This window comes from Trachurus japonicus, chromosome 20 (assembly GCF_045865225.1).
Source record: "Trachurus japonicus isolate A0001 chromosome 20, Traja_1.0".
In the NCBI taxonomy this organism is placed as follows: domain Eukaryota; kingdom Metazoa; phylum Chordata; class Actinopteri; order Carangiformes; family Carangidae; genus Trachurus; species Trachurus japonicus.
Window position 1 is genome coordinate 14,569,693 of NC_140926.1, and position 25,503 is coordinate 14,595,195.

At 42.2% G+C, this 25,503-nt stretch overlaps 1 protein-coding gene across 1 annotated transcript; it reads left to right on the top strand.

The window, feature by feature from the left end:
- The first annotated feature begins 1,533 nt into the window (after positions 1-1,533).
- zbtb47b (zinc finger and BTB domain containing 47b) lies at positions 1,534-25,131 on the top strand. The gene is made up of 6 exons (XM_085763658.1): positions 1,534-1,761; positions 18,475-19,839; positions 21,152-21,299; positions 22,094-22,209; positions 23,136-23,280; positions 24,458-25,131. Exons 1-6 carry the CDS (start codon positions 1,759-1,761, stop codon positions 24,904-24,906), a joined length of 2,226 nt encoding a protein of 741 aa, XP_085619784.1. The 5' UTR covers positions 1,534-1,758; the 3' UTR covers positions 24,907-25,131.
- Positions 25,132-25,503: the final 372 nt, after the last annotated feature.

The following is a 25,503-nucleotide window of genomic DNA, read 5'->3' on the forward strand; positions in this document are numbered from 1 at the left end:
GTTTACTCCAAAATACAGTGTACAGTGTGGAAAAACCAAAAAGCAAGTTTCCCATGTATATTGTCTTCCATTGAGAGTACTATAAGGTTTTTGTTTCTTACCTCTTTTAACATTTATTTTTGATTTTAAGTATAGAGTCTGTTTATATGGAATTAATTAAAGTCTTCCATCAAGACATCATTTTGCTGTTTAATGTGCAAAAAAAAAATGGATACCACCATTTAATGTTCTAATGAGGAACAATTATTAGGCTGTTGATAATAGTTTAAGCTGCTAATGCGATCTAAACCACACTATTACTTTGTTCACACCTCCACACACTGAAAACCAGCTAAATACTGAACATGTTTTAAGATTTTCATCAGTCTGGTGCTCAGTTTGGCAGCTTGCCTGAGTGACTGTTTCCACACTCATGTTGTGGACTCAGCTGAGTCCCAGACATGAAGTGATAAATGAGACCTCCTCCAGGTTGTGATCAATTTTTTCCCCCACCTTGTTATGAGAGTATCGACTTCTCCTCCATACAGTCGGCGGAGCTGTGAGTGATGGCGGTCGGGTCCAGAGGCCCTTACCTGAGTTACCAAACGGGAAAGGTGGGCAGTTGCCTTGGGGCTCGTAACTGTCTGGGTGTCTGGATGCTCAAGGTTTTCTGTGTGACAATTAGAAATGAAACTGTTAATTAGAAAATGAATAAATCACTAATGCTATTTTTGATAACTGATTTATTGAAGCCAATTTTTCAAGCAGAGATCCTGAACATTTGCTGGTTTCAGGTCTGAAATGTGAGTTTCTGCTGCTTTTCTTTGTTTCATATAATTGTTAAGTTTTATTTGAAGGCAAGGCTTGTTTGAAGAAACAAGACATTTGAAGGTGTCAACTAAAAAACAGAAGAAGTGTTAATTGAGAAGGTAACAGATTTATTCATAGAACTGTGAGATGCAGCCTTGTATATGCTCTACTTTAAAGTATGAATATGAGTCTTATTCACTTGTTCAGGTGGATGAAAAAATGATATCAGCTGCTAACTGTGAACCAGACTCTGTCTTGTGTCATTAGGCTATACATCTCAGTTTAAACAGAAATTGAATCCAGCACTGGTGCAAAGGTATAGTTTTATATAAGAGTGAGCTCATTGCATTTCACATTATTGGCTCCTATGTGGTTAAATTCCTTATTAATGTTACAATGTGCATGAACAACAATATTGTTGTTCCAGTGAAGAATCCGGACGTGAAAAAGTTGAGACAGGGTTGATCCGTGGCGCTCAGTTTATTTCCATTGTACAATTTAAGTTCTGCAACATGGGAAATAAATGAACTCCCTGACCTCCGCATCTGTCCGCCCGTCTGACGTCACACGGTTGCAGGAGCGCACGGTGAGAGGAAGCGCACCCGGGTTTGCGCCATATGGCCCGTGCATCCTTCCCAGTCGTCCTGCCCGTGCCAAAATAACCAAAGAAGAGTACAAAGAAATGCGCCCGTCTCGCAACTCCACGTTAAACAGTACCGTGTCCCTTTAAAAACGTCTGACAAAAAAGCCCATATGATCCCCGAGCTCCAATCACCAATTCCTTCTGCAAAAGCAGCCTCTGCATTTTTGTCTGTCTGAATGCTACAGCAGCACGGGGGGAAAAAGATTGTGGATAAGGCAAAAACTGAAGAAATGTGACAATCCAACGGTCATTTTCATGGCGAAGGGAAAACTGGTGCGAAAGGAGTTATTCTTGGACTCCTTTGAGCCTCGAAACGCTGGATCAAAATGGTAGGCTACAGAGGAGCGCTGCATTTTTGTTTATTTTTTTTTGTCCCTATTTGATCTCTTGCAAATTTGAGCTACTTAGCAGGCCGATCAAACTTGCCACACTTGTGCCTCGTTATGTGTTTGTACCACGGGTTGTCACCGGTGGATTTCGTGCTTTGTATCCTTCGCGGTGAAGTTTGTAACTTGCCGACATGGCACAAGTTGGAAATTGAAGCTGCTGAAAGAATGCAATGGCTACAATAGCTACATTGATGCGGAGAAGGAGTTAAATTCTTTCATATCAGGGCGCTTCTGCAAAAGCCTCAGGTCGTGACTGGTGCATATGTAGACAGGATGAGTGAAACTAAACTGACCCCTGTTGTTTTTTGTTTTTTTTGTCTTTCCTTCTGAGCCACGCATCCAGTGCAGGACAAGTTTGTCAGGCTTTGACATTCATGCATAAATTAAAGAATCTACTCAGTGTAGTTTAATAGAGGAGTAGATGTCACTCCTCAGGTCTGAATAACTTGACTGCAGCTGACACAGGCAGAGGTGAAACGGTCCTAGAGATGTAAAAGATGTGAAGCTGCTCGTGTGAAGAAATGCTGTTTTTAAATGTTTTTTGTGTGTGACAGTGATATTTTTGTTCAATAATGCTTGAATTTGTGTTTGCATGAGGTCAGTTTCTTATGGTAAATGTCTCCTGTGGTATCCGGCATTATTTCCATAATGATTTAATTCCTTCATCAACAGATAAGATTAAGATTCTGTGCAGACGGACCGATAGAGTCAAGGGAATAGAGGCAGATAGTGAGGCAGACAGTCAGCTCTGTCTCCAGGGTCATGTTAGGATGCCTCATTAGGAAAGCATGTGGAGCTTGATGCAGTGGTGGAGTAATCCCAGCGCGCGTTCACATCTGGAGGCTTGGGTTAATATCTGGGTCAGGTCAGCGGGGTTAGCCCTGGTGCTCGCTGGGTGGCTTCTGGTGGGAGCAGAGAGGGAGTGAAAGGGTTTGTTTTTTGCTTTGGTTTCCCTCTTTTTTCTATTTGCTTTTTTTTTTTCCTTTTCTTTTTTTTTTTTAGTGAGCACATGAGAGTAAGCTGTGATAAACATAGTGCAAACTGTGCTTGATAAATGTGCCAGCTGATCAGAGGTACTGTATCCTTTGACTGTTTTGGTAAACATGCCCCAGATAATTTCCGCAACTACTTAGTTGACATCAAAAGCGGATTAGTCTTGGCTAATTTTGTTTTTGTCAATAGCTTCAGTTTATATCCCATAAACTCACTTATTCATGGATTACTGAATGGCCCTGTGGGGTCAGGAGGCACCTGGACCCGAGCCTTTTTATGGAGTGACTGCACAACAAACCACAAGGAGAGAGATGAAAAAGGACTAAAGAGACACACAAAATGATGCAGTTGCAATAGATACAACAGCACAACAAAATGGATATGAATTGACACAAAATGTCACAAAGCGGAGAAAAATAGCCACAGAGACACACAACGATAAAAATACAATATTAATAATAATATGATAAGTACAGAATGACAAAGGCAAAGAGATGCAAAAGTAAATTCTGATGCAAAATGACCTTAAACAGTCACAAAACTACCAAAATAGACACAAAAAGAGCAGTGTTTGTTGCTGTTGTTGTTGTGCAGGTGGGAGGCCGTTGTCTCGTAATCCACCGATGGCCTTGTTTGAGTGGAAAGATTGTTTGTTTGCCTCTTAATTTGGTGGATTTATGAAAATGTGAATCTGTCTCAGTTCCATGGTCAGTAGAGATATTTATACTGTACATTTGTCTCCCTGAAACAGTTTAATTTCTGTCAGCATTGTGAGGTCCTGAGTAGCTCCTTCTCTGTCCTCCTCACAGGGAGCTCTGAGTTTTACGTAACTGCCTATTCAGGGCATTCCTGCCCACCCTTGACTTTGAGGCTTCACTGTCTCTGGGTGCTAAGCAAGGAAACTGTCTTTAGTCCTTGTGACAAGTGCAGCCATTCCCGAGCCACAGCAACAAACTTCAGCAGACATCTTCGGCCCCTGGTAGGAGGCCGCTCTCCTTGGAAACTCAGGCTGTACTGTAGGTGCTGCTAATTTATGCCCCAGAGATAAAGAATAGTGGACAAGGCTGCAGACAGCAAGGTCAAACTTGCTGGGCTTATGTAAGGCTTCTTTTGTTGTTGTTGGTTCAAATGGCGCAAAGTGATTTGAACTAAGTTAAATTGTTTTTACTATTTGAATAAATCCACAATTTCACTGTTTCCCAGCAGTGTCTGCCAGCATCACAGTCTTTTTGTGTGAGGAAAACAGTTACTCTGATTTAACCCTATGGCAGATATTTTAAAATGGCTTTGAACTCCATTATCAAAGAGGTCAAACAGCCAATTCTTTCTGTGCAGTTTGATATGAAGATTTCTATTAGCCTTTCATTGTCAGGCATTTGAAGATATTAAGAGAGTTTTTTTTTTTTTACAAAAAGGGGCCTTTCTAAAGTGTTCTTATAGCTTTTAGCTGAATTCAGGCCAGAGAGAGACTTAAGAGGAGCTTTAAAGCAGATGGGAATGAGTTTTCATGCTGTTTCCAGAGAATAGACAAGCAGGAAAGCAGAAATTCCTGATCTGATAGTTACCACAAATATTTGTTCATACACACGCAGATTAACATTTTGGTTTTATACTGGAATGACATCTAGATATTGGCCTGTATTTTTAAGCTCCTATCTATGTTAGATTTGCACGGATCTTCCAAAAGAAATATGCTCATGCTATCCTTTTGAAAAATAAACTCTTTGACCTCACATTTATTTATTTTGAAAGGAATAGCAAGATGTTTGGTTGAATTCTGGCAGAGTTGTATAGGCCTACAAAGACTATGAAGCTACATCTAGCATCCGCTTAGCTTAGCATGAAGACGGGAAACAGCAGAGCAGCAAGGTAAGAAAAACAGCCAGCAGTATTTTTTTTTTTTTAATCTAATTTGTTAAATTTGTACAAAAACAAAACAGTTACACAACTGTTTGCCACTTTTCAGGACATTTTTGTGTTTTTTGTAGGCTACTCTTGGCCACGAGCAGTCGCCATGCAACCAGTGGAGACTCCAGGAAGTTAGCTAGCCTACTGCTCCCAGTCAGGAAATCAAATCTCAATTTAGGCTACATCCCATCAACAAATTGACTTACTAGTAGGTGGATTTACCGTATCACCAGGCTAGTTTACTCGTGTTTGCAGTGTTTGTGCTAAGCTAAGCTGCCCTAACCTTTTTTGGACTGTATCTTACCGCACAGACATCAGAGTGGTGTCCATCTTCTCGTTTGACTCTTCATCAGAAAGCGAACAATAAACATATCAACTAGTACATCGAAACTATTCCTTTAGGGTTATTCTCGACATCCGTCTGCAGTTCATTGATTGGTTGTGACTATAGAAAGCCGATGCTCCTCCTCTACCTCTTTTCATCTCCGTCCTCTCTGACCTTCTCATCAAACATATCATCTGCCTCCACACAAACACACACACACACACAGGAGGTGTATTGCCACACCAGAGAGATTCCTCTGATAAGGAGCTCTCCAGAGTCTTGTGTTAGCCTCTCCTCTCTTTGTGTCATACTATGAAAGGGATAATGAAGATATCACAGTGTAATAGCCCTCGGGTATGTCTGCACCTGCTCGCTGCTGCACGTCAGAATGATCTTTTGTCTCTAATAGATCACTTCAAAGGTGCATCTTTCACCCTTTGTGTCATGCATTTACGAGATTTCTGCACTCCGCTGGCTTTTATTTTGACACTCTTGTTTGCATTTTTTTTTTACAAATAGACATATCTGTGTTTGTGCAACCCTCCACTCTCTATTGTGCCACAGGTATTTGGCATGGCGTCCCTCCCTGTATTTACTGATGAATCTGTGCACAGCAGGTGTGTGTGTGTGCGGCAGAATTGCGCACATGCGTGTAGGCCTACGTACGGCACTGGCTTGGGAACAGTGTGTTATGACTCCAGCAGAGCGGTGGTGTGTGAAGCGTTGTAACGTGTGTGTGTGTGAGGAGGAGATGCCAGCACCACGGGCCCCTCTCTTGGCCAGGCTTCCTGACTCAGCGCTTCCTCTCCCAGCTCATTGGCCCAGACTCAAACTTCCTGGCAGAGCTTCAGTGCGAACGCTCTAACCTCATCGCTGTCCCCCCCACCACCACCACCACCGCCACCGCCACCAATCGTCCGTCCCACTGCTATACCCGCCTCCAGGCAGCTCCTTTGATTATCCAACCACTCGTCATCCCAACTCCAGACGACCGGTGGTTGATGTCTTCTTTCAACATCACTTCTGATTGTCCAACACGCACGCATACACACTTCGCAGCTTCACCAAACTGATAAAACGCATTCGCCCGGTTTGTTCAAAGGACAACTCAGTAGATAGGACTTTTTCAAAATCATGCAGCCGAGGCAATCCTGCTCACCCTGTCAAATTTTAATGTACTGTACGTCGGCAAGATGCTGCTCAAGCTGTGTTCTCGTCCTTATTTTTGTTTGTGTATCCCAATTTCATGCTTGGGTAAACGCGTATCAGTTGTAGATTGGCTTGTCACCTGTGGTTGCATTAACATATAGATGGAAATGTATTTAAATCTAATGGTGAAAGCTGGTGTAGCTCCACTAGGGCAAGGCTGGGGCAAGTCCAAACTGGTAGATTAGGACAGGGAAAAGTCTGCAGTGTGGAGGGGAGATTGGATGTCTAGGATTAGAGCCGCACTAATGCTGATAATATTGTCTTTATTAATTGCAGCCAGCAGTGAATGTTGTGGTTAAGAAAGTTAAATGTTTTAATAGGCTGAGGGGAATAAAATAATTAGCAAAAGTGGTGGAAAGAAAAACTGAATAACCAGCAGCATATTTTAAAGTAATTTAGGATTTGCCTTTTGCTAGATCTAAAATTATCCAAGTGTACATTTTACCTGACATCTCATACAGTTTTCATGTGTTAAGGCAGTTAAGATTGTTGGGCTCAGTTGTATAGGGTTTAATATTTTCCTCTTTTGTATTTACAAACATTCATCAGGACCAGGGACACAACTAATGATCATTTTAATTATTGAGCAGCAGATTATTGCCCCCCACTGAAACAATATTCCTGTAATTTGGTGTTTCACTTATGGGAAATCTAGTTAAATTTATGGATGAAGGTTTTAATGGTGACAGATTTCAAAAACAACGGACTAAATCCACAGCGTAGAGGTCAAGAACTGCTGACTCAGCATGTGCACAGGGTCATTTCCTGCCGTGCAATTTATGTCCAATGCCAGTGTTCGTTGGCAACACAGGGAGTATTTGTGCATCAATGTAGAAAATCAGACTGTGAGTTTGTGGCTATGGATCTGTAATGTGAGTGTGACTCATTTGATTTCCATGCAGGGAACCACATTCCCTTTCCATCACAAACCTGCAATTAACATTCACCTTGTTATGCTTCTGCACCGGTGACAACGGGGGCCAGAGGCAGTGTGTTTTTGGGTTGTATGCACGTTCATCCATGCGTACATACGTCTGTCTGTCTGTCTGTCGGTCCCGTTCTTGTGAACACAATATGCTAGAAACGCCTTGAGGAACTGTCTTCAAATTTAGCACAATTTTACAATACAATACAACATTCACTCAAACTCAAGTATGAACTGATTAGGTCTTGACAGGCTAAGGTCAAAGTCACAGCTGCTTCAACCTCTCAATTTAGAGTGGCCATAACTCATGTGCCAAATATTACACAATTTGACATAACCGTCAAATAGGATGAAGTGATAGTATTTAATATCCCAAAGGTCAAAGGTCAACTTTACTCTGATATCATAATGTGTAACAAAACTCTTCCATAATGTGACCATATTTCCTAAATTAGTCATTTAAATTTTTTCTGTCTCAGTGACAAACCCACTCTGCAGTTCAGACAGTGAGAGAACAGCAGAACACTGTGAAGTTTTGCAACATAAAATCCAGATATTTCCTTTAATCGGTGGAGACCAAAAACTGAGCCAAAAGAGAACTTACCTTCATCAGGTGGAGGCAAACACGCCAAATGATGCTAATGGATGCTAATTTTGATGCACATGTTTAAAGGTACAGTATGTAAGAAATCTAAAGCAACTGGCCGTAAAATCCTCCTAATATGTCACAGAGACTCAGGAATAATGTTCATATAACATGATGAACTCACCAACAACAATAGTACAGCCAGAGTATTTGCATTAAAATCTTTTTTTGCAGACTGCAAATCATGTTTATGTTTTGAATTTACGTGTTTACATGTTGCGCCACCTAGCCCTCTCTCCTAGTCACGGCAGCGTCAGTGGTCTGCTTCCACTGAGCTGCCGCTACGACTGGGAGAAAAAATGAGATCGCTGTGTTTTGAATTTGACTGCAGTAACCGTTTTTGGCCACATTCTTACATATTGCACCTTTAAATACACAAATTCCTGATGACATGCTCACATCAATTCAGAAGTTGATAATATAGTATACCGTACATATATTGTATAATATATCCACGCCCACCAAAATTGCCACCAAAATCAGTTATTGAAAGTTTAACCAAGTGTTTTAGTTCTTGACATTAACACAACATTAAACAAGTTTATTTTCCATCACCATGAACTTTCCTTGTCTTTAGCCAAACCATTGAGGCCATGTGCAGTTTTTGTAGAGAGAAAGAATGCAGCATATTTCAGGGACGCATGTAATCATTCAGTACGGACATTCTTGTATGATGATAGGGCTGTCTGATACCTCCCATAACGTGTAATGTCTTTGGACTGTTTATTTGTTTTTTAGCACTGAAGGAATTATAATTCATGCATATTTTTTTAACCAAGCTTCAATTGGTATGTTTGGTATTTAAAACAAACTAGTGTTTTCACAGTACAGCTGTCTGATGATTCATGACAGTTGATGTTCCACCACTCTGCGTTGCACGCACCACTTGTTTAGTGGATTATATAATCCCATAGCCTAATACCACAAGGTGTAACTATCAGCCCTAATACCATTATTATCCGATAAACAGTGCCATCCCAGTCGGTATTAAACTAAAATGTAGCTGTGCATGTGACTGTGCCGTGTGTGACCTCGACGGTGGCTGTGCTGCCATCCATCGCTGTGGCTCCCCCTTTAGTCATTGAACATTGATTTTTATTAGCATTTTTTATCATAGTGCTGAAACGATCACTGCCGGGTGTGTTAAAAGCGAGACCTTGTCACTTGTGCTATCACCAGTCTGGCTTGTCTGTGCAACAGCAACATGTTTGAAAACAGGATAATGCGAGTTGTATCACATATTCAAATCCTCCTTTTCATCCTGCGACATCAGCAGTGTCATCACGCACACCAAATGTCTTTATTTCCTGTTTACTGACGTGGGCACAAATGCATAATTATGATGCAGGTATTCACGCACAGGCGTTCAGTTCAGGGTTTTGCAGGAGCGTGGGTGGATGTGCTCATGTATCTGCTACTGTATATGCTACTCCTACCTCAAGGTCAGTCCTGGGTCTCTGTGCTGATTGGATTTAGAGAGAAAAGCAGGGAGTGCAGACTGCAGACAGAGGAGAAATCTCTCACCAGACACACGGACGGATTATGAGACTACAGGAAACTGGGCACAGACACATAAAAGGACCCTCACCCCTCTTAAATTGGCAAAAGACACCCAGGCTGAAAAAAAAAACACATAACAATTAAAAATGATGTGGTTGTGTTATGTTTGTGGTCATTCTGTACCTCTGTGGTTGATTTATGGTCTGATTGCTCTCTTTGTCTCTTAGTCGTCATTTCACATCATCACGTAGTTGATTTGTGTCACCATGTGGTCACTTTGTCTCTTAGCGGTCTATTTGTGTCTCTTGGTGGTTGGTTTGCATCTCTTTGAAGATGTTTGTGTCTTTGTTTATTTAGCCTCTCTTTGTACACTACAAGATTTGTGTCTGTTTTTTGTTTTTTTTTCTTTCTTTACATTTCTTTGTGGTTGTCTTCTGTCTGTTGATGTCATTTTGCATCTCTTTGTTGTCATTAGGGTCCGGGCAGCTAAGCTGCCGGGACACTATTGTATTCCTAGGAATTCTTCTTCTTTCTTTCTTTCTTTCTTTCTTCTTCCAAGGAAGTCATACTTCCCATGGGCGAAAACTCACCAAACTTCACAGAAACATCCGACCCCATGCCAGATTCACTCAACTCCAAGGACATGTGCCCCCTCCTCCTAGGGGGGGCACAATAAGCGTTTAAATTTAAAAACTTTAAAAATTCCTACCAAACCAACGGTAGATGCTACAGTGTTGAAACTTCACCACAATGTAGCCTCAATACTGCTGAAACTTTTGTCCACTTAAACTTATTACAAATTATGAAGTCCATCACTCTGTTTTTTTCAATAACTGTAAAACTTTTAAAATGTATCTCCTCCCACAATTTTTGCTCAATTGTCACCAAACTTGCTACAGAGCATCTCCTGACTGTCCTCCACAAAACTTGTTTCTCGGATTTTTGATTAAGCAAAAATTGAGCCTACAGTGCATGAAAACGTTTGACTGTAAACGCTACTGTAAACATATACCATCAAATTCTTGCTAAATACATTTTCAAACTTCCTGAAAAAAAATTAGAATATTTTGGAGTCATGGTTAATGAAGTTTGGCAAATATCAGAATTTTAATTCAAAAACTGAATTTTTGAGAACATTTTGAATTCTGCTCTCACGGGAACAACTGCAGCCAATGTGAGTGTGGAATTTTTAAACATTAGATTTTCTCTTATGAAGCAAAACACTTATCACTAAAAACAAATCACCAACATTTCCATGCTGTCAAGATGCAATTTATGTATTATCAGATTTTTGTTTAGATGACTGAATTTCTGAAATTTTGACCATTTCATCACAACAGCTGCCCGGGCACTGGCTCACCTGAGTGGATAAATGAAGCTACACAGCAGGTCTCACTACCAGCCAATTAGCTCAGTGAGTTAGGAGCTGGTTCTTGGTGTCAGAGGCTGTGGGTTCGAGACCCAGCAAGGGTGATGATGATGATGATGATGATGATGATGATGATGATGATGACAGATCAAAATGTCACATGTCCTCAAGCTGTTTTGCTGTCTAAATGCCATTTATGTATTAACAGATTTTTGTTTAGATAACATAATTTCTGACTTTTTGACCATTTTTGAAATCTGCCTTGACAACAGCTGCCCGGGCACTGGCTCACCTGAGTGGATAAATGAAGCTACACAGCAGGTCTCACTACAAGCCAATTAGCTCAGCCAGTTAGGAGCTGGTTCTTGGTGTCAGAGGCTGTGGGTTCGAGTCCCAGCAAGGGTGATGATGATGATGATGACAGATCAAAATGTCAGATGTCCTCAACACGAAACACAAGACAATTGTCCTAATGGTGGCACCACAGCAAGCTTCTAAATTTAAAAATCCAAATAGCTTGGACTGGACTATGTGCGAAGGCTCCTAACATCTTAGAGTCACAGTAGATGTTTAACAAATACATATCATTACCTCAAAAACTGATTTTTCTTTTTACTGTGGTTTCAAATCTGCCTACACGACAGTGAATGTCTTACTCAATTTGTGAAGCCACTGTTGAACTGCCACTTGTCAATTAGCTCAGTGCGATAGACAACGGTCTTTGGTTCCCGAGGTTGTGGGTTCAATCCTCAACTGGTCCAAATTGGACATTATAAGGACAACTGTCTTGTCTTCCTATTCTCCTGTTTGTTGCTCAGAATTGCCTAAATTTGCCCAAAAGTAGCCCGGACCCGACCCATCGCTGCGCAGCAGCTATAATTTGATTTGCTTTTCCTATAATTGATGTCAACAGTGACTCTATATGAAACGGACAGTATACAACAGTCAGCTGTGGCTAAAGGTAGTCGGTACTCGTGCCCATTCAGTAATCCATTAATAGCCAGGCACAAACACTGATGATTTTAGTGTTTGTGGGTTGTTTGTTGGTGGTGGGAGGTAACTGGTCTTTCCCAGTATCTATTCTAGACCAGATAACACCCCTGGTGTTCAGCCATCCCACACTTTTCAGCTGCAGAACCAGAGCTCTCTGGCTCAGCATCTCTGGGACTAAACCTGTCTGTTGTTTGGCGTCAGCAGCGGGGAAGGTCTGGTGAGCACACAGAGGACACAGTGTCAGTCATTACCCTGATGACTTTTTAATGGCTGTCTGATTAGACTTCGCCAGAAATGACATGCCCTTGTCCCGTTCAGTTTGCTTGTGTTTACGCGTGAGCTGATCAATTTCCCACCACGTAAAAGCACTCTGACGTTACCGCGGGGCAAGACTCGCTGTTGTAACTGGGTGATCTCTTTGTGGGGAGTTTGTATTCGGGCCTGTCATGCTCCGCTCTCGTCTGCACTGATGATGACTCAGGGATATGTGTGTGCGTGTAGGGGTGGACGCTGCTCTCCTACCATCTTCATACCAGTGAGTGAGATGAGGCCTGACACGATGCCCACTCCGCTTCCTTCGGGTGTCAGTCACATCGAGCTCCGTGCACCGGGCCCCTCAGCAGGGGGCCTCACTGCTGCGTGTGCTCTTTACTGTAGGTTGAAGTGCTCTGTGGGTGGAAGTGGCAGAGCCCTCAGCCCCCCCTTGCTCCCCACTGGGTGACAAGAGGGCCAGCGCATGAGCTCATGGGTTTGCTATACCTTAATGATTGTGGATGTGATCTGTTTTTGTTCTCTGGTCATTTTCAAGTAAATGTAAGGGAGGCCAAAACACTTTACACTTTACATTAGTTTTGTTTTGTATTTTTCTTATCTGCATTATTTTTGAATTTGTACCTCATGTCTCCTCATGGAAGTGTATTGGTCTATTATAGTTGGCCCTTAAGGCCACTGTAGTAAAGCCTTGACTGTGCATATGGACAGTTCGACATTTGTTTAGTAGCAAGTTTTCCCATGACCATTTGTGGCCTGAAGAAGATCTGCAGAAGTCCATGGGAGAATAGCTTTGCAGTACATTGTTGTATTGGACGGACTGAAATTCATTCATCTCTATTGTTTGGATGAGCTCTCCAAGTAAAATCAATTGTCATTACAGGTCAAGCTAACCTAGAAATTGAATGTAAAACAAGGGAAGACATGAAAGCAAATCCTCAGATTTAAGATGTTGGATGCTGAAAGTCAAATGTGACTTTTATTTGCTTGAAAAATACCTTATATCATCAGTCATTAACTTTATCTTGATTAAATTAAAAGTTAATCAAATAGTTGATTAACTGTTACCAGCTGTAGTCTGAATGAATTATATTTGAAAAATGTTCCTCTGAATTTAGCCTAAAACCAATGATTACAAACAAAACATTTTTTTCTTTTGTCTGGCAAAGATGCAAAAATATCTGGAAAATTGTAAAGGTCAGGTTTCACATCTTTTGACATTTTGATAGATAAAACCATTATAAGCTAATCAAGCTGATAATCAACAGTTTCATCAATAATGAAAATAATCATCAGTTCCATTCAAAGTGAAATCTGAAATAAATTAGGCAAAATGAAAAGATGGAAGGTTCATTTAAAAAGCAAACAAAAAAAAGAGAACATGGTTATAGTGGTTTTAAAAAAATCTGACTCAATACATATACATATATTATATACTGTATATCTTATATAGCTATATCACAGCAGTACACATTGGTATGCGGTGTTATTAATGTCGTCCATATTCAGCTGTAGTTACACATACCTCAGTTGGAGAAGATAAAGAGGGTGATGTAAGAGGACACTGAGTTCAGTCTGAGCAGTCTGCATGCGGACAGAGAGAAAGCTTTAACCCCCCGCAGTGTTCCCCCCCTGGGACTCCCTCCTGCTAGAATACAACCTGCCCTCCCTCGAACTATTGATGTGTCCATGACTCTGTGCTGTTCTCTGACATTGGCCCCCACTAATGGCTCAGTCTGTTCACTGGTCAGAAAGCAAACAAGACAGTCAAGGCAGATGTTGTTTAGTTCCCAGCTCATAAATCAGTCATACAAAGGTGTGTTTGGAATAGGGACGGGATTTGAGGAAGACACTCCTATATCCTCAGCTTTATTTTAACACAAGAAAAACACTTGAACATTTAAGACATTGTTGAGCTTTACCCTGGCTACTGTCAGAGAGATTTACACATGCTGCCCTTGCAGGAGGCCTCATTTTTACAGATAAGTGTCCACCTCATTACAGTGAACGGAGAGGGGAGCGTTTTAAAATGGCAGCTCAGTGGAGGTCGCGGCAGACGCACAATCTCTGGCCAAGCTGCACAATGATGGAGATGCAGACTTTACAGAGTAGTAAATCTACGCGATCATCCAGTGCAAAGGTGTTAGAGAGAAAGGGCATTCTCACCAGTGAAAGTCAAATTAGAAAGAGGGCTCTCATTCTCAGACTCGACACTGGCTCGGCTCCAGGAGCCGGAGAACTGCCAAGTGCATACCACCGGCCCTAACATGGCTGGAGCTGGGTGAGGACTCAACACTACATTCACACAAAGCCCACTTTTCTTTTCTTTTTTTTATCTCTACCTTTGATTGACATGTCGACTGTGCACCTCAGAGTCTGACCATTACTGAAGATAACTAAAGCAAGAGCCTCTCAACAGCAATAACTAGTGAAAGTTTTTGTCTCTCATGGTTGATGTAGGTTTCTCTTGGGCCAAATAATCCTATGCATCATCCATCACTGCTTCATCAAAACTGGATTAGTGGTGAAGTAGTTTCAGAGTGTAAAAACTTTGAATTTTAATTAAAGCATTGCCATTAGGCTGATGAGGGGAGTGTTTTTAAATGCCTGATTATCTTCCCACAATGCATCATCCTTCCACATTTAGGGAAATGTGCTCAAGTGAAACGTTTTTGTTTTGTTTTGTTTTTTTCTTTTCTGTGAATGCAGCAGCCCATTAGACCAGTTAAGCAATTAATGGAGGGATTTGATTTAGCATGAGTTGTTGCCTTTCAGAGTTTGAATGTTTGATATTTAATTACAGAGCCTCCAACTTGACAATTAGGGTAATTTTTGAATGGAAAACATAGTGGAACATAGTTAAGAGTCTCCAGCGCTGCTAGCGGCCCCGCGAGGCTGTGCTGAGCTAAAATGCTAACATTAGCATGCCCTCGATGGCGGTTAGCAGGTAATGTTAAGACAACCGTATTCAACACTCGAGCATGCTTGGTAATTAGCACCCAGTAGAGCTGAAGCTGCAGGGAATGTATTTGGCCATAAACCTAAGTATCGGACAAAGTATAATTTCATCTTGATGAGGGAATTAGAGGGGAAGACAAAGTCACCAATCTCATTAGAATAAATTGTCTATGGATTTCTGTACAAATCTTGTGCCAGTGCATCCTAAAGATGATGATATATTGCAACACCTTTAACAGAAAGTGCTGCATTGAAGACCACCAGTGTAGTTTTTAAACAACGCAGTAAAAAGTCAATTTTATGCTCATGGCTTCCTCCTGTGGACTAAAATCCCAAAGTGTAAAATGCAGAAAAACAAAATAACATTTTTATTGGATTAAAAACAACCTTGAGAGCTGTCTTGTGAAACAGGCCCTCTGCGGTCTCCACAATGCAAGACGATCCCCTCCCACCGTTGTGTTTGGCACATGATGAAATGATCCGCGTGGAAAGGGTGTACAGAGCTTTGATTGAAGCCCGTTTAAATGACACCTCTTGTTGGGTGCGTCAGTAATCCCCCCGCTGCGTGTTTGTCATGGGTCAGGCCAGATATGAATAATGTATTGGGGAGACATCTGACTCAGAGGCTGGTTAAAGGTGGCGCTCCCTCTAATGACAGCAAACAAGCTCTCTCCCTGACATTTCCAAGGAAGGTGGGAGGAGGAGAGGAGGAGAGAAGGAGGGGGAGTGGATGACATGCAGAGATGGAGGGAGTTAGATGTGGTCTTTCAATCCAAAGTACTCCTCGCTCAATTTGTTTGGCTGCTGAACGAGATGAGATGTGACAAGACGGCTTCATCTTCGTTGCATATTGTGACAGACACAGCAGCTGCTTGGTAACTCCAACTGTTTGCTGTTGAATTGAATAGTTTTAAAGCATCTGTCTCTCTTCCACTGAAGGAAACCCCCTGTCAATCAGCTGCATAGGTGAACAGCGATAGCATTCAGTTTTCTTTATTGCTTAAAAAGAATTACATGCCTTATTATATATATATATACAGCTAATTAATGCTTACTTCTTGAGGTGGCTGAAAGTTTCCATCAGCTTTTCTAATGTTTTCATCATGATAGTTGCATGCCTGTTCATAATGTTCAAGCAAAGAGTCAACAGCTTCACCAGCCAGTGAAATAAGGAGCAGCATTAGTGTTGTATTGCATGGTGGACGGTGTAGACATTATTATCCTGAAAAGCTAGATAAAAAAACATTCAGTTATAATTTAAGGTAACTTGTTGTGGAAATACCACCCCACTTACAGAAAAACCCTTTACACCATTGTTGGTGTTTTCCTAGTTTTGACCCTCTTTTTTCCTATTTTAATCCCAGAGGAAGAAGCCGATCTTTATCACTGAGGGAGCGTAACTTCCACTCTGCAACTCATACTTGATCTGATTAAGGCTGCAGCATTTTGCCCTTGGGCGATGTCTGTAGCCTTGCACGGAGACATCCCGATCTCCACTCCTCTCTAGCTCCGAGTCCAATTTAGCAGCTCAAAACTATGAATAAATCTAACACTCCATAATTGAATTCTTCAAACAGGCCAGATTTTCAAGGTTAGGCTTAAATGCAAATCCATTTTGTAGTCCGAACAATGAAAAGTAATTTTCATTGATCTTAAAGAGAAAACATGTTCAGCTGCAAGGAGAGCCAAATCATTTTATTTTTATTTAAAGGACAGTTGACACTTTTTTACAGTGTGACTGGTGCTCATCTACAGTGCATCAGATGTATAAATGTCACAATAGTTATTGTCCCAAACCAAATTATAAGTTTAATCACTTGCTCCTTTTCTTTGTTGCATGTGTGATAAATACTGAAAAATAAGCGCTGTAGAGATGTAATTATGGTTCACAGTTTCATCATCTCCAGCAACATATTCGCCCCAAAACCAGGCTCGTATCAATACTCTTCCTATTCTGCCTTCGAGAGACGCATAGAATGATAAATTCCATTAATTGTTTCGAGGGTTAGTTAGTATTTATTCGGCATGGTTTCCCTAATTATTTCTCTGGACGTGTTTTGTCTTGTGCATAATTCGCCATTCCTCAGGGACAGTGTAGTGAGTGGGTGTGCTGAGAGAGCCGGCTAATGGGAGGGAGATGGCAGTGAATACCAATGCTCAGACCAGTCAGTCCTTGCAGAGACCAGACACTGTGTTTGTGTTTGGTGTGTGTGTGTGTGTGTGTGTGTGTGTGTGTGTGTGTGTGTGTGCATTTGTGTTTTTTGTGCATGGCTGCACATCACATATGTGTGTCTATGTGTGTGTCTCTGTGTGTGTCTGTGTGCGTGCGTGCGCGTGTGTGTTTGCTCTGTTTGCTGCTCTGTCCCCACTCACATCCCGTCTGGATCGAAACCCTGCCCTTCCTGTGCTAAAATAAACCCACCTTGGGAAGTTGAGGACCTTGCACAGAGCGCTGAGTGTTACACCTTTTGATTTTTCACTGACTTGTATCGTGCAGGATGCATGCAGTCTGTGACTTTGCGCAGTGCACATAACAGACTGAAAATTACAATGAGCAAAATGTAATAACCGCACTCAGATGTAATTATTCAGAATTTATTTCAACAATATTTTTAAGTCGGTTTATTCAATACTTCTTAACTTGCATACGATTTTGACCAAAAACAAATAAATAAGAAAGTGTGAATGTATTTATCTATTTCGGTGTTTATTTTCTAAGTAACACACACACACCACAGTGTGTCTAGTCTAAGATAATTTGCAGCAAACCTCCTTTGATGTGCTTTCAACAAGAAAACACACCAATAAAGACACTATAAAAACCCAATGACCCATGGTTTACGCATCTGATTCCTCTTCAAAAGTGGGTTCACTGTGAGTTTTAAATTATCTCATTCACTGTGGGCTTTGAGTCTCTGGGTAAGATATTGCTGATATTGATCCTCGGAAGAGAGAAAACGTCGACAGTTTAATGAAATGATACTTCTCAGCTCCGCATTGATGCACCTCAAGTTACTACGACCCTGAGGGGTTTCATCATGTCACCAAGCACCTTAGGAGACTGATTATATATGTATTTATGGATCAGTTTAATGTAGAATTTAATGAAATAATAGAATATTTAGTGGAGGAAACCAATCGCAAACTCTATCGGGGAGCTCTCCTGGAGCTTTTCATCCCTTCCAAGGCAGATGGAGTTTCCCCACTTAATTGCCTTTTTTTTTCTAAGCCCCCCACATCTGTGTTGGCCTAAATGTTCAAACAGGTAAACTGTGTGTGCAGAGGAAGATTATGTGATATGAATAAAAGGCCCAGCCCCAACAATACTATGTGTTATTTTATGTGTCTCTTCCTTGCTCAAAACGAATTGCCCCTTGGGACATAAATAAAGTTGAAGTTGAAGAAAAGCTTCAACAGAGTAGAGTTAGTTTTAGGTGGTGACATCGCAGTGATGAGATGTGATAAGCTACTAATTGTAGATTTAAATTATTTACTAATATTTATTTCTGAATGATCCTTTTATATTTAACCCTTTTCTCTGTCACTCTGTGTTTCAGCTCATAGTGGAGAAGACCACAGACTTCCCCTCTGCTGAGTTCTCTCTGGTGGAGGATGTGGCTCTGCACTTCACCTGTTTGATGGACAGGCTGAACGAGCAGCGCCTCTTCCAGCCTGATCTGTGTGACGTCGACATCGTTCTGGTGCGTCAGCACAGCACCTTCCCGGCCCACAAGGGCGTGCTGGCGGCCTACAGCCCTTTCTTCCACTCGCTCTTCGCCCAGAGCAAACAGCTGCGGCGGGTGGACCTGTCGCTGGACGCCCTGACCTCGCAGGGCCTGCAGCAGATCCTCAACTTCATCTACACCTCCAAACTGCTGGTGAGCAGCCGCACTGTCCGCGACGTGCTGAATGCAGCTACCCTGCTTCAGATGAGCGACATCGCCGCCTCCTGTCGCGACCTCATCAGTAGCCACTCGCTGAGAACCTCCTGCGTGGATATGGCCAATCAGGAAGGGCTCAGCGGCAGTGACCCAGCTGCTGTAGCGATCCCCCCCGGCCAGCTGTACCGGGAGATCAAACAGGAGTCTGAGCTCGGCAGGGTGTACACGAGGGAGGGCAGCAGCCCGTTTTCAGTTCGAGTGGAGGAGACAGGAAAGACCCCCTCCCAGCAGAAGCAGTACTACCAGAAGGAGGAGGGGGCGGGGGGCGGCACAGGTGCGTTGTGTAAAGTGGAAGGTAACGGGGAGGAGTCGAAGACCGCAGACAGCCACCCCTCCTTCAACAGAGACCAGATCATCGTTGAAGTCAACCTCAACAACCAGACCCTCAATGTGTCGAAGGGATCAGAGGGCAAATCGGCCATCACCACAGAGACGGCCATGTTTGGACGTTGCCGTGACAACCAGAGAGATTCAGAGGACGACGAGGAGAACGAGGCGGAGAACGACGATGCGGTTGATGAAGACGAGGACGACCTGAAGAGGAGAGACATACTCGGGCAGAGCAGTGAGGAGGAAGATGACGAGGAGGATGAGGAAGAGGAGGAGAACACCCTAAACATTCCAGACCTGGAGCAGACCGCCATGATGGATCGACCCCGACGGGGCGCCAGAGCCTTGGCCATGGCGGGAACCACAGCATCCATGCGGCAGACGCTGGCAGAGGCCACGCTGGCCAATCAGCGGCCGGGAGGGAAGAGGACTCTGGACGCCGAGGGCCTGGGCCAGAAGGTGAGGCTGGAGGAGAAGCAGCATTTCCCGTGTAAGAAATGTCCCCGCGTCTTCAACAACCGCTGGTACCTGGAAAAGCACATGAACGTCACTCACAACCGCATGCAGATCTGTAACAACTGTGGGAAGCGCTTCCTGCTGGAGAGCGAGCTGCTGCTGCACCAACAGACTGACTGTGAGAAGAGTATCCAGGTATGATGCAACATAGTGATGAAATACACATTTACAGTTTCACTTCAGCTACAAGGATAAAGTAAATTGCATTTATTTGCATGAAGTTAAACTCTGGCAAACTGACAAATTTCCACAATTGATGAGTATCAAGTCATCTCATCTCTGCAGAGGCTCGAGGGGACAAAAAGTCAGAGTCCAAAACATTAGAAGACGTCACCGTTGCTTATTAGCTGTGTTGCACAATTCACTCCTCCTCTAAACCCTCTGAGACGAAACAGCTCTACAGAGGAGATGTGGAAGACAGAAGTCAGTGGTACAAATACATCTTTGTGACAAAGAACTGTGTGAACTTCCTGCTAAATGACAGTTAATGAGCTAATTAGTCAGTTAGGAAGCTTGTTAGCTGTGAGCACTTTTTCCCCCCGTCAATAAAACTACTTATTGACTGAAATGATGAACAGTGCTGAGCACAAATTGCCAGAGGGTGCACACAGCCAAGTGCAAAAAAAATGGGGAAAGGTATAAGGAGCTAGTGAGACTATATGGTCAGCTCTAGTTTGCCAGTTTAAGTTTGCCATTAGTAGTTTACTAACTATTGTCTGCCCTGGGTTTTGCCTCTCAGGTGACGTACAGGCTGCCCCTCCTCACTTGATACCACTTGAGGCTGAAGAATTATTTCACACATCCTCTGCATGTGTTAGAGAAAAAAAAATGTGCATGTAAGGAAATAAGGCAGTGTATTTGGTTAAAGATGCAAATCCAAGATTCATCAATATCAATGAAAGAAAGCATGATTTTATTTGGGTTATTGCAGTGATAGTGCAGCTTTTCCTATTGCTCAATCATCATTATTACTGGAGGTGCAGTGACCAGTTTTATCCTGTAAATGCAGGAAATAACACTTCAGTTGGATCTATTTACTGGTTATCTTCCTTATGCCACCCTCTCTCACTTTGTTCCTTGTTGTTTCAGCTTTTAAAGTCTCATTCAGTCTCTAATTATAACATGCACAATTGCAATCATGTAGATGTATTGAAATTGATCAGAGTCACTTCCTCAGTCAAATGGCAGTCAGTCATAATAAATTCTCAGTAGCTCCACTGTTCCCCGACTGCACTGAGCAGCTGGACTCCTGCTGTGGTTTTGAAGATCATTTGCTGCTTTAATCTACTGACTCTAATTGCTTTTTTGTACAGTGCACACTCAAGTACCTGTGTGAGCACACACACCTGGATTGAATGCGGTTCTAGATAATGACTCTATTCATATCTCACGCACAAACAGCTCCAGCGCTAACTACGTTTTGGTCCTCTCTTCTGCTTTGTGTAAGTGTGTAACATGTGGCAAGGCCTTCAAGAAGCTGTGGTCGTTACATGAGCACAACAAGATCGTCCATGGCTACGCCGAGAAGAAGTTCTCCTGTGAGATCTGTGAAAAGAAGTTTTACACCATGGCCCATGTCAGGAAGCACATGGTCGGTGAGTAGCAGTGATATCGGCGCTTCTAGTTGGTTACTTTGCTCCCACGTGTTAGCCTACTTCAGGCTTCCTTTTCTACATCCCACTGATTGTTGTGCAGAATTTGTTTTGGGTGTTGCTTTCCTCTTCCACTTTTTTGCGGAGATAAGCATCTTATTTCCCAGGCGGGTTTCCCTCCTTACTCATGTCCATCTTTGTTTCTACATCTAAAGAAGGATTAGTATTGTGGAAATCTTCAAAAAAAAAAAAAAAAAAAAGAAGATGCAGGCATATCTTTTGTGGGTTTTAATCAAGTAAAAAAAACACATAAAGATCCAACTTAAGCTCAGTGTTGGTAATGTCTGGATACAAAGACAGGTAGCTGTAAATTCCCAAGGGTAAATACAAGATATGCAGATTACTGTAAGCGCTACAAGAGCGGGTCAGCTCTAATTGGAACTATTTATCAATTACAAATCACATTATAATATATAACGCATATATACATTTTTCTCTTTACAGTTCAAACTAAGATTTTCCACCACAGTATGGAGTAAATGATGTCACTCTTTTATTACTTATTTATTATTCCTGCTTAAGAAGGGAAAACTTCTGAGGAACAGCATTTACTAAAGGAGACACATCCATAGTCCTAAGCATGGTAATTATATGACAAAGAAACTCACTGTTGTGCTAATTTAAGAAAGCAGCTTGCTTATTAGTCCCCCTGCTGTTATTTGATGTTTAGTGGATCAATATTAAATACCATTCATCGATCCTCTGCTCTGTGTGTGTGTGTGTGTGTGTGTGTGAAGCCCATACGAAGGATATGCCGTTCACCTGTGAGACGTGTGGGAAGTCGTTCAAGCGCAGCATGTCCCTGAAGGTTCATTCTCTGCAGCACTCGGGAGAGAAACCCTTCAAGTGTGAGGTTTGAGCTCCTTTTTATACGCTGCTGCTCTCCACTTCACTCACATGAGGAGTTTTATTCCAAACTTGACGAAACCACCAGTTTAAAAACAAAACAAAAAAAACTGTGATTTGTTAAATTATTGGTGCCTGGGATGTAATTAGTATTATATGGGTGTCTACGGCCTTGGCTTGTAAAATAGCATTTGGAAACCAGATGTGCTGCTCTAAACGGGTCAAAGAAAAAAAAAATCATTAACAAGTCATATTAGCTCACTTAATATACAGGGAATCTCATTAGGCAGCTAAACTGTGAATATTGATTGGTCTATTAGTGTTTGTCTCTGGCATGATTCTCACTACACACCACACCACTGTGTGAATGTGGCTTTTGTTTTTGCTAGATTCATGTGACGTGGCAATATTTGATCGAATAACCCCACTACTTGAAAGAGTAGTTTACAGTTAGTTGCATTGTTTGCCTAGCTTAGCATAAGGGCTACAAACAGAGGGAATCATGTCTGTTGCCCAATATTTACTATACAGGTATGACAGTGGCATCAATCTTCTTGTCTAGAGTGAATTTTCCAAACATGAAGAACTATTCATTTGACGCAAAGAGGTTTGAACTTGTTTTCTGATTCTCACATTTGATATATAGCCCAACATGTGTAATACCCATAATGCAGTTTAAATTTCACAGCAAGGCCAAAAATAAGCAGTTGTGACCTAGGAGTACATTTTATTTTATTACTGAAACTTCTCGGAATGAGTTCCTCATAGCTAAGACTCAAATTAAATTTGTCCCAAAAGAGACTCACATTTCTGAATGTCATCTGTTTTTTGCTATTTAATTTTGCACTCCAACTCTAATACACATTCATCAAGAACTCCTTTTAACTACCAGCTCTAACAATTTTGCAAACTGTTCTCCATGTGCCATTTCAGAACTGCAGCGAGCGCTTCCAGTATAAATACCAGCTGCGCTCCCACATGAGCATCCACATCGGACACAAGCAGTTCATGTGCCAGTGGTGCGGAAAGGACTTCAACATGAAGCAGTACTTCGATGAACACATGAAGACACACACTGGTGAGTCACCTATTGTGGTTTTTTTGTTATTTTTAAGACAGCGGCGATGTGGAATCACAGAAGAGCAACATGTCTTAAACTGGGATTTACAGTATTACAGTGTTACTTAACATATGGGAATGGGCTGTAAACACCACACTGATATATTTTCGCAGATTGACAAGGAAAGCTCTTTTGCAACAGTTTCTATTATATAGTCAGGTATAAAGCAACATTAGCAATCGTGTGAAGTTATGCTTTGGCCACCTAATGAATTTAAAGGGATAGTTCAACATTTTGGCAAATTGGCCCATTGCCATAATCCCTATAGTTTTAGTAGTAGGTTCATTACCTTTAATTGATGGTGCAAACTATTCAGAGCTATGCTATGGAAACTCATGGGATTTCTTGGTTTTCCTCATCAAACTCATCAAATACACAATCCAACAACTCCAAAACGCTCTGGTGAACAAGTTGTGACCTGCACATTCACCACGCTATGAGACAGAGTTGCTTTCAAGGTAAATTCATGCAAAACCACTGATGTGCTTTCCCGTCGGGGGCAGTTTTTCAGCAAGCAGTCTGTGTATTTGCCTCTAAAACAACTCTGTCTCATAACGTTCCGTTATTATCTCATAGCGTGGTGAATGTGCAGGTCACAACTTGTCCACCAGAGCGTTTTGGAGTTGTTGGATTGTGTATTTGATGAGTTTGATGCGGGAGACCAAGACATCCCTTTAGCCTCTGTAGCGTAGCTCTGAGCAGCTCGCGGCTCTGCTCCACTGTTCTAGAAATACGTAGCTTGCACCGACAATTAAAGGTAACAAACCTACTGCTATGACTATAGCGATTATGGCAATGGGCCAATTTGCCAAAATGTTGAACTATCCTGTTAAGTACAAAGTTTAACTCCCATTTATCTCCTTTTTTGGTCTACACCTATTCCTGAGAGAAATGTACATCTTTTAAGTTTTAAGCTTTTTTTTTAAAAAGTTTTTCCCACTTTACCATTTCCTTTGGTAGTGTACTGTAGTTAGATTCAAAACAACAAACTCCATGACTGTAGTTTGCCAAAAGATGCTAAAACGCCTCATGGAGAAGACACAATCAAGACTTGGGTGATAATTTTCTCTGGATTAATCAATACAAGCGTTCACAGTACATCTTTACAACTCTATTTATGTTCATCACTCTGCAGGAGAAAAGCCGTACATCTGTGAGATCTGTGGGAAAAGCTTCACGAGCCGGCCCAACATGAAGCGCCACCGCCGCACCCACACCGGAGAAAAGCCGTACCCCTGCGAGGTGTGCGGCCAGCGCTTTCGTTTCTCCAACATGCTCAAGGCCCACAGGGAGAAATGCTTCCGCGTCAGCAACCCCATGGTCACAGACGGCAACGACCCCCTCGGCCTCGACCAGCCCCTGACCTCGCCTGCCGTGGACTCTTCTTCCAGTCAGGTCCAGCTGGGGACAGTGCTTCCTGCCACGTCTGTGACCACACCCGCTGCTGCCTCTAGCCCCCACCCCCTTCACGGCACCCAGCTGTCTCTCCCACTGCTGCATCCCATGGGGGGGCTGCCTCCCACCCCTCATTTACCCCCACCGCCCCCCCTGTTCTCTGCCGGTAGGATGAACTCCAACAACTAACACAAATCTCCCTAGCATTAAAAGCACTTTGTTACTTTTGTTTTACCGTTTTTCTTTAAGCTTTTGAAAAGGACTCGTGCAGCGGGAAAATGATGTACCTCAGTGACATTTACACCGAGGGGAAAAACTCATTGAAGGCTACATGGAGGCCTCATAGAAACACACATACACCTACCACAATAAGAGAGTTATTTTTTACTCTGTTGAATACAATAGAAAACCTCAGTGTCCAGTAGGACGTGTCGTCATCACCTTTCTCCTCGTGAATTTCACAACTCTGTCCTGGTTTCATTTGGGATTTTCCGACACCACACACATCTCTCCAGAGCCTTGCACAATGCGTTGATTGTAGCATCTTTTACAAAGTGGGACGAAGAGTTTCCTAAATCTTCACTCATACGGGGTTCAGCAGTCAAGTGAGAAGAACCACACGATGATGAGAGAAAATGTTCTCTGCCAAGATGTAGCGAGTGGTTCTGGTTCCTACCCAGCAATAACCAAATGCTGATTTGTCTTTGAGCATATACATGTATAAGGCATTGCCAATAACCAAATCCTGTTAGCTCACCTGCTATAGATAGGTAATGTTATACAGCA

Bases quoted from the DNA above. Each gene is read 5' to 3' on its own strand.
- zbtb47b (XM_085763658.1), top strand. The intron at 21,300-22,093 runs GTGAGTAGCAGT...GTGTGTGTGAAG, and splicing joins TGTCAGGAAGCACATGGTCG to CCCATACGAAGGATATGCCG. The intron at 22,210-23,135 runs GTTTGAGCTCCT...GTGCCATTTCAG, and splicing joins AGAAACCCTTCAAGTGTGAG to AACTGCAGCGAGCGCTTCCA.